The 10,579-nt window shown below is 37.0% G+C and overlaps 1 protein-coding gene across 1 annotated transcript; it reads left to right on the top strand.

Annotated features, from left to right (window-relative positions):
• The first annotated feature begins 5,001 nt into the window (after nucleotides 1-5,001).
• On the top strand, nucleotides 5,002-5,772 carry LOC140244369 (uncharacterized). The gene has a single exon (XM_072324009.1). It carries the CDS (start codon nucleotides 5,002-5,004, stop codon nucleotides 5,770-5,772), a length of 771 nt encoding a protein of 256 aa, XP_072180110.1.
• The last annotated feature ends 4,807 nt before the right edge of the window (nucleotides 5,773-10,579 follow it).

The raw sequence follows: 10,579 nt of genomic DNA, 5'->3' as shown, positions 1-10,579 counted from the left end.
TAATACAGTAACAAAGAAGTTCGGATGATGAGACTCATGACCTGAAATAATATGAAATTATTGTAATGCAATGTCTTTAAATGAGATGTCATTTTCTTTACATTTAGATATATCTATTTAATCACATTTACATTCTATAAAGCAATAAATGTTAGACATTTTACTGCTGATATATGAATTGCCATTCATCAAAAATTGACGAGAAAAGAAAGAGAAGTATATGATATGCAAATAAATTTCACTCGCGGAGAGGGCAATCATTCAAATGAAATATGGTTCTCAATCATTTTTGCAGTGTATGACCACAGAGGGAAAAATACCATTGATATTTTATTTGAGTATGTAACGAGTACAGCTAATATGATCCCGCCAACTAATTCTTGCCAGTGGATGCATTAAACAAGATGATTACAGTATTATACTGACGGGATATTTACATTGATCGAATACCTCTTCTTCCTGTTAAGGAAGTACAGGGCTTGTTCCCTACCAGGACTCCTTATTGAGACATGAGTCCTATCGATAGCACCTATATATGACTCCTGGATAGCGGCAGTACTCATAGAATCTCTGCTGGGTAGATTCAATCTCTTCTCTCGTAGTTGGAAACCTGATGAACTCTCTCTTCCTCCTTGCGATGGCTTCCAAAACGTCTCTGACGACTCTGCAAACAGACCACTGTGACATTGATGCCTCGTCCCCATGCATCTGCTGGAATGAATCTGAATAAAAATATGAAACCACTTAAATAGATTTTTGCGTGGATAATCCTTTATCAAATGCAATTGTACACATTTGATTAAAATACAAAGAAATATATAATTTGATTTAAACCTGTGAAAATGACTGATCCTACTCCCATAGAAATAAGTTCCAAATGCAACAATTTCCCATGTAAACTGATCCCCCCCCCAACAACAACAACAAAAATGGTACAAAATGATACGAAGAAAAATGTTTGACAGCTCTGTTGAATCACTGGTTTGAGGAAAACAATTAAAAGTCTAAATAAAAGAAAAGCTGAGCAATACTAACATTAAGAGAGAGTATGCAGATCTAGTGCTCACCAGGGTACACATAATCTCCTGTATTACCAACCTTTAGGGAACCTCCAGCTCCCTCCCATTATGGATGGTCCCACAGAGATTGGTTATAAATCCCCTCACTACTCAAAACAACAATATGAACATTCATAAGAACAAGAACAAGAACAACCGCAACAACAAAAGGACAAACATATAAAATGCAATTTGTAAAATTTAATGAGCAAAAATGTATTAACTTACCAACGGCATAAAAGTAGAGAGTGGTCAACACCTGCACATGAACAGGTAGTGCATCATTCCAATCTGTGTCCCTCCTCAGATCACTCCAAGCATATTGATGAGGTGGAGTGCAGAGTATCTTTTGAAAATCTGTAGCTCACTTGAAAAGCTTCATCCTCATACAGTTCAAATGGATTCCGCCTGTCAGCCAATCCTCTTCGAGGCCTTTCAGCTCTCTAGGAATGTACGGAGGAATAATTTGGACAATAATATACATCATATTGAAAACCACCTAAATCGATTCAAAATATCGGAAAATGACATCCCGAGTCCAAGAGACAACGTTATCCTAAATGAAACTGACCTAAATCGATTACAAATATCGGAAAATGACACCCCAAAATCTTAATCAATGCAAACTCCAAGACACAATGTTACTCTATGTAAAAACGACCTGAGTCAATTACAAATATCGGAAAATAACACCACAAAATATCTTAAAAATCTAGATATTTGACAACCTAGGTCTCATGGAAAGTTGGTACAATCAAGCATCAAATCTCACTCTATAAGCAGAAGCAAAAGTTTAGTTAGCGCAAGATTAAATGAAAATTATAAGGAAGAGTGGCGCAGTGATGTATAGAAGAAATTTTAACCCCCAATGTTTGCACCATCGAATTTTCAAGCAGGAGCTTCATTTTAAGAAATACATCTAACACTGGAATGATTCGCAGGGAAATTTTCATGCAAATTCCGTTGTGCTAATCACAAATTCCCAACAGTTTCTGGAAGATATTCAAATACTTTAAAATCAAAGATTGCGTGAATAAAAGTGGTGATGAATTCTATTACCTTTTCGTTGCAGCCTCTGAATGAACAAATTACTGACAATTACTGAACCGAAACAATCAAGACAACATTAGCTATATTAATAATTGCCTTCGTATGTTGGTACTTTTATCAATGTTTGTTCAATGTTTGTTCACAACATCAGGTTAAACAAAACCTCACATACAAAGAATACTTATATACTAACCAATTTATATGCAACTTTGACACACCGACAGTCTATCATTTATTTTAAGAGACAATTTAGGAACCAAATATCACAACAATGTTATGTTTGAATTGTTAAATCCTTCTGTTTGATATCAGCCCCCGTCTCCATCTCTTCTTTCCCTTCTAATCTCAAGTTGTCTCATCTGTTCCTTCTGTTTCGCATCCTTCCATCTCATTTTCTGTTATCATTGCGGGGCTTTAGTTTCAGTTGTTCTAGTTATTGGCTTGTTTTTAAAGGTATGAATACTTTGTTGTTGTTGTTTGTGTGAATTGCGCTTCTGTTATGATGGTATTTTTTTCCAGGGGCCTATCTAATATACTGGCTGTGCTTTTGATTTAGACTCCTCCACTTAGGTTCTTATGACCACTAGTTATTTACGGTTTGTTGCAAGCTTGTATGTTATTTGAACATGTTTTGAGATTATTATGTTTTTTACATTAAAAAAAAGATTTTTGCTTTTTTCCATAATCATTGTAACTCATTTTTTTCCTGTCCTTGTGAACACAAAGTGGAAATGAATTCAGATCAATTCAATCAAAGTAACGATGTGATTTATTTTGGGGGCCCAGGTACTACAAGCTGCGTAGGCTCCCCCCTTTGACTCTTATATAAATGCTTATCTTTCTATGTATAATGCTATTGTATAATCATTGTAAGTCAATTATGTTTGTTTTTGTGGTAGCGAACACAAAGTGGAAATAATTTCAAATCGAATAGAATTAATTAATCAATCAATCAATCAATCAATCAATCAATCAATCAATCAATCAATCAATCAATCAATCAATCTCCTAGACGGTGCATTTTGTTTTTATCTATTGTTGTGAACAAGCATTCATGCAAGTATTAACATACAAATAAGTCAATTATCAATATTGATATTATCTATTATTCCATCGTTTCGGCACAGTAAGTGGCAGCAATTTAATCAGATATTATAAAGAAAATCGATCTACTGCGCTCGAGAGTTTGCGTTACACGATCTCCTAATCGATCGACATCTTCCTTTCATGACGTGTTTGCGGGACTGTGATTAGTCGAAAGTTGAAAGTTCATTTTACTCAACAACCCATACTCTGGCTATCGGAGTCCAATTTAAAATCATATTTTACGTTTTCAGATTTTTTCGCTTTAGAGGAGCAGTCACGACTACTTTGACGGAGTCAGAAAATCTCCCTGATTTTACTGTTTGTGAGTGAAAGTGAATGATACATATATATATATATATATATATATATATAACTTTTGAACTAGAAACACCTTTTGAAGCAATTGAGCCAGGAAAAAAGTGCTATTTAGACTAAGAACAGTGGATGCTGGACGATTTCTACAATAAGACTTTGCCTTGAGAATGCCTCAAAATGGCGACCAGTGTGTCGTATTCAGCAATGACTGGCGAAAGTCAAGAGCCGAACAGAGGTAAGCCAATTTTTCATTCTATTCTTGCATTCTATTCTTGCAGGTCGAAGGGTGCGGACGTGCCGTGGTGCTCTCGCTGTTCTACTTGGACTATTAACCGAATTTTGCATCTATTTTCTGCCTTTCAGCTTTGATTAATAATTGTTTGTTCTTCTTGATCATATGAGTGAGCCTGTTTTTCATTTATTTGATCCTTATGTAACACATTTCTGCTGAACTTGTTTTGAAATTTGACTGCGGATCTGAAGCCAAAGGACAACGCATATCATCGTAAGTTGTTCGACTCGCGGCAGTCAAGCACTGCTTGCAGTCTGTCGCAGTGCGTGCACGTCCGCTGCTCTTATAGCTTCCGCCCTATACAGTTACCGTGATTTATACATGTTATCACTTACTTTACTACTTTGTTGTGTTGATGTTATACATTTCGTAAGATCATTTACCATTCATTGTGGCGAACATGTCTAATTATTATTTTTCTTTTTGTCTTAGATGTGTAGGCCTATTTTCCTCTGTTTTGTGTTATAGTATCCACTATTAGAATATCAATTATCCATATTGATTGATTTAACCTGTAGTTTATTTGTGAAAGGAAAGTATTATTGGTCTGTTACTGTGTTATTCATATCCACTGTGTATTTACACCCAGGTGTCAAAATTACATCTGATTCTGTGTATACTTGTGTAAACTGCAGTGTTCGGTCGCTGCACGTTGCCAAAGCTATAGTGTGTAGCTACATGTAGCTGCCATTTTGTTTCTCACCTCCTCTATACACGCGTTGTCTTTTGTAATTCCCTTTGTTCTATACTATCCGACCTATTTACTTTATTATCTTTATCTTTATCTTTATTATCTTTTTTTTTTTTACTTTATTATCTTTATTTACTTTGACCAATTTTAAGAAGGATTCAACGTAGGAAGACGTGTTTTTGAGGAGCTCCCAAGTGACACTCGGTATATGCGGATTCAGTTTTGCCTGTTGTGAGTTTTTTACATCAAATGACGGCGTTTTTGACTAAGAATCTAGTTATCTGATTGACATCTGCATTAAGTGCTTCTACTTCGCGTATAGTGCGATTATTTCACTCATTTTCGCTGTTTTGGGAAGATATTTTGCTTGAGACTATTCAAACAAAACTTACCTGGTGCGTAGGCCACGCATCCTTCCTGCGTACTCTTCCATCACTACCACATCGCGCATAGCAACCATCCCTTTATTTCGCGCTTAGTGTTAAGAGCTTTTGTGACATCATCAAAAGATGCCTCCGAAGAAGAAATCTGCTGAGGAAGTGGATCTCAGCGCGTTGAGAGATGAAGTAGCAAATCTCTCACGTATTCTCAACGGCAAATTTTCTCAACTGGAGAAAGCGGTCTCGGAGGTCAAGGAGGGCCAGCAAGGCATATTGAACTCTATTACTTTTCTAAATGCCAAATTCGAGGAGATGAAAAAGACCACCGAGCGACTGGAGGGAGAAAATCACGAGCTCAAACAAAAAAATCAGCAGCTGGAGGGAAGAGTGGACGATCTGACTCACCAAATTAATGACCTTGATCAGTACCACCGTCGGGTCAACCTTGAAATCGCCGGCGTGCCGGAAGAAAAGGGTGAAAACCCTGAAAAGATCGTCTTAAAGATTGCTCAAAAGATCACCGAAGATGTGAGCGCTGGCGACATCGACATTGCTCATCGAATAGGAAAAGAGGATGATCAGCGGGGACCACGGCCGATAATCGTGAGATTCACCAACCGACGCTCACGAAACATGATCTACGACGGCCGAAGAAAGCTACAGCACTTCACCACGAAAGATTTCGGGCTCCGCAGCAGCTCTAAGGGCAACGGACGGATCTACGTCAACGAAAACCTTGTCGCGTCCACCAGGGAGCTGCTGAAGGAAACTAACAGAGCAAGGAGGCTGGCCGGATACAAGTACCTGTGGACCCACAACGGGCGAATCTACGTGAAGAAAAACGACGGAGGCGCAATCAGTGTCATCAATAGGAAAGAGGACCTGTCAAAGCTACAGTAAATATACGAATTATACCTCTGTTTGTTGTCTACCACTATGATCCTTCCGCTAAATGCTGGATAACAATATTTTTCCTTTTAATCTCTTAACAGATGATGACTTTGTTACTTTATTTCAAAAAGACCGAAATGTACCTGCTAGAAACACCAAGTTTGATAGGACTGCAACTAGAATCTTAGCCGACAATCTAGACGAACTTAACATTGAGTTTAACAGCCACGATGAAGCGTGTCAACTTGCTCAATCGCCATACTTTACAGAAGCTACCCTTAGAGAATATCTACGAATGCTAGAACGAGACGAATTATTTTGTTTCCATTTGAATATAAGAAGTGCTAATCGAAACTTTGAAAAGCTTCGCTTATTTCTTGATAATATTGATTTGCCCATGTTACCTATCATAGGCCTCTCTGAAACGTGGTCTGTTGAAACTCCAGCGTCAGGTCCAATTAATGTTCTTGCTGATTATGATATTGTCATTAACAACAGATCAAATAGACCAGGTGGTGGAGTAGCTACAATTGTATATATGTTCCCCGAATATATGATTACGCTATAAAGGAAGAACTGAAATATATGAATGATGTAATAGAATCATTATTTATTGAAATTTCAGTCTGTAAGGGCAAAAACATTCTGCTTGGAGTTATATACAGACCTCCTCAATCTAATTATGATGATTTTATGAATATTATGAACGATATTTGTCGAAACGATGCATTCCACAACAAGGATTGCATCATCATGGGTGATTTCAATATAAATCTTTTGTCAAGCAGTAATGCTGCCTGTGATAACTTCCTTGATAACATTTTACAAGCCTCATTTCTGCCTCTTATTTCTAAACCAACAAGAATTACTGGTCATTCTGCTACTCTTATTGATAACATTTTTGCTAACCTTAAACCTTTTCCAAAATCTGGCATAGTGGTGAGCGATATATCAGACCATTTTATGATATTTTGTCACTTTGATATTGGACCAAGGAGTCAAAGTACAATTCAAAGGCATGTATTTCGTCGTAAATTCACCCCTGAAAACATCGCTCTAGTTCAAGAAAAACTTCAATCTGTGGACTGGTCAATTGTGTATGACGCAAATGAAAATATTGACCAAGCATATGATAATTTTCTTTATCTTTTGAATAATTGCCTAGATGCATGCATTCCATTAAGGAAATGTCGTACTCAGGATTACAAACGAATCCCCAAGCAACCATGGGTTTCCAAAACACTCTTACGCTCAATAAATCGCAAGAGTACTTTATATGTTAATTTTATCAAAAACCGTGACGAAACCTCTCGAATGAAATATATCTCATACAAAAATATTCTTACCAATACAGTCAGATTAGCTAAAAAGAAATATTTTGCGGACCAATTGAGTCAATTCAAATGTGATATCAAGAACACTTGGAAAGTAATAAATACCGTTTTGAATAGAGGGAAGGCTGTAAATCTCATTTCTAAAGTTCAAGTTGATAATACTATCATTGAAGACAAGTCTGAAATTGCCGAGATTTTTAACTCATACTTTTCAAAAATAGGTTCAAAATTAGCACAAACTATCACTCCAAGTGATAAATCATTTTACGAATTTCTTTCCTCACCAAACGACTACTCAATTTTTTTCAAGCCAATTGACAGGCAAGAATTAATCAAAATTGTACTTCAGCTCAAAGCAAACAAAGCCCCTGGCTATTATGACATTGGCAATGTCCTTATCAAAGACATTATACATTGTATAGCAGATCCTTTATTGTTTTTATATAACCTTTCACTACAATCTGGTCAAGTACCATCTAAAATGAAACTCGCAAAGGTGACTCCAATATTCAAGAAAGGAGACAAATTATGTATCAGCAACTATCGCCCAATATCTTTGTTAACTTCGTTATCAAAAATTTTAGAGAAAATTGTTCATTCAAGGACTACTACCTTCCTTGAATCTCACAACATCATATCTGACTCCCAATTTGGCTTTAGAGAAAAACATAACACAACTCATGCCATTCTAAGTTTAATAAATACCATTTCAGCTTCAATCGAAAAATCCTGTCATACTATCGGTTTGTTCTTAGATTTTTCTAAAGCATTCGATACTATAAATCACGACATTCTGCTATACAAACTTGCGCACTATGGTATTAGAGGTAAGGCTCTGGAATGGTTTGAAAGTTATCTTTCTGGAAGAAAGCAATTCGTTACCATTGATGGATATAATTCGTCTACGGTACCAATCACGTGTGGAGTTCCCCAAGGAAGCCTTCTTGGTCCACTGTTATTCTCTATTTATGTAAATGACATTCGATGTTCTTCGAGTGTTCTCTCTTTTATCCTTTTTGCTGATGATTCAAACATATTCTATACTCACAGTGATCCTAATAAGTTAGTAGAAGTTTTAAATATAGAACTTACACATGTAAGAAATTGGATAAAAGCAAATAAATTATCTTTAAATAAACAAAAAACCAATTACATGTTATTTAGTAACTCTGTTAAACAACTTCCTGACAAAGTGATATTTGATAATTCTGTCATTAAAGAAGTCAAGACTACAAAATTTCTCGGTATTACAATTGACAATAAGCTAACTTGGAATTGTCATATTGATAATATTTGTAAGATAGTGTCAAGAAATATTGGCATTATTAATCACGTTAAACGGATTCTCCCCAAGTCAGTGCTTCTTATGTTATATTCAACTCTTATTCTTCCTTACCTTAATTATGGCGTAATGGCATGGGGAAATGCAATACAAACAAAAATGGACAGGGTACTTCTCTTGCAGAAAAGAGCGATGCGTTTAATATGCAATACCGCTTATAGATCACACACTGATGTCTTGTTTAAAGAAAACCGTATTCTTAAGATTACTGATTTATATCGTCTTCAGCTGGGTTGTTTTATGTACAATGTAGAAATTAACGCTACCCCTGCTGTATTTAAGGAAATGTTTCGTAAAAATAATGTTATACATAATTACTCAACGAGGAATGCGAATGATTATCATCTTCCTAAAAATAGAACTAGTTTTGGTAACAGAAATTTTATGTTTACTGGTCCTAAGCTTTGGAATTCCTTTGATCGTTCACTAAAACAAGCTCAGAGCTTGAATAGCTTTAAGTATAAGCTTAAAACTTTGTTTCTTGATAAGTATTGATTGTACTTTCATTAAGTATACTCGGAAGGTTATCTTCTGTTTCATTCATTATTCTAATGGTATATAATGTACACTGTAAACACTTTATACATAAACCTGTGCTTTGTAACATATACATGACTTATTGTATATCCATAGTACGGTTCATAATTGTGCCCTTGTAAATAGTGTATATATGGTGTTTTTGTTATTCCACTCAGCCTTATCTTTGATACTATTTTGTCTATAATATGTAGGGGGACTACATTTAACAAGCAGTGCTTCTAAGTAGTCCCCTCCACATTTGTACATGGTGTGATTTTATCTCAGAATATCACGATATTTTGTATATACATGTTATATACTCTGTATAGTATTGATATTATATCCACTATGTGTTATACCCTGTATATCTTATCATATAATGTCCACTATGTGGAATATGAATAAATTTCATTTCAAATTTCATATAACTGCGAGGCCTCAGACTATCTTTAGAGTTCCTTATCGCTTGATCTCTCTTGTCATTGCCTGGTTTTTTCCTTTTCTTCGTATTCGGTCCGGTGCGCCTTTAGTCCTCCTTCTCCCTTTTATTCATTTTGCCTCTCCCTGCCCCACTTTATTGTTTATCCCCCACTCGATCCCCTCCTTACATGGCCGTCACAATGGCGGCCATGTCTGGAATTCAGGACGTCCCTCCCCTCATTGTTCCTAATGACCCCGAAGAAAACCCCAGCAACCTCTCAGAGATAGAACCTGACCCCACTCCGATTCCTAGCCGCGACACTGGCTTTACTGAAGTTTCACGAAAAAGACAACGACCGAATTCCCAACCCTACTCCGATGACGAATCTGATCTGTTTCACACACCCACCCGTCCTCCCTTCAACCCGCATGTAACTATCATTGGCACAGTCAAAAACATTACTCTCATCAACCCCGTCCAGATCGCACGTGAAATAAACAAGTTAGTTGGAAAAGTGTCTCAAGTCCAACGTAAACAAAAATCCTTCACTATCAAATGTTTCAATCCTAAACAGGTTCGTACTCTAATGGAACTGAATGAATTCTGCAAAACCCCAATTCGTGTCACTAACGACAAGTCATTCTCTCCTGTTCTAAAAGGTGTCATCAAACGCGTCTCGCCCGAGTTAACGGAACAAGACATCAAGGAGGCGCTGGCGGGCCAGGATGTGACCGAAGTTAAGCGCATCTCAAAGCGATCAAATGATGGCCCTACCCCAACCAATGTACTTGTTCTCTCTTTCAACTGCCCCTCACTTCCAGAATCAGTGTGCATTGGTTACGAAACTTTCCCAGTAAGTGTATATGTTCCCCCTGTTTCTCGCTGTTTTCACTGCCAGAGGTTTGGTCACACAAAAGATACATGTAGATCTAAACAGCGTTGTGTAAGGTGTGGAGAAAACCATGATCTCTCTTCTTGCCCGTCCAAATCCAATCCAAAATGTCTGCAATGCGGGGCCCCCATAGCGCGGCATATGCAGGTTGCCCAAAGTTCAAACTTGCACGTAAAGTGCAAAATTACTCCACTTTGAATCATGTTTCCTACGCTGAAGCTGCCAAAAAACTACAGGTTACCCAATCCAACACCCAGGCTGAATTCTAACCAAAATCCATCTGACCCGCAACATCTCCCAGGTCCTCA

Source organism: Diadema setosum, chromosome 21 (genome assembly GCF_964275005.1).
Source record: "Diadema setosum chromosome 21, eeDiaSeto1, whole genome shotgun sequence".
Lineage (NCBI taxonomy): Eukaryota > Metazoa > Echinodermata > Echinoidea > Diadematoida > Diadematidae > Diadema > Diadema setosum.
Note: the sequence above shows the minus strand (reverse complement) of the source record. Positions and strands in the feature narration are given on the sequence as shown.

Excerpts from the sequence above, each read along its gene's own strand:
- LOC140244369 (XM_072324009.1), top strand. The coding sequence starts at position 5,002 with ATGCCTCCGAAGAAGAAATCTGCTGAGGAAGTGGATCTCAGCGCGTTG.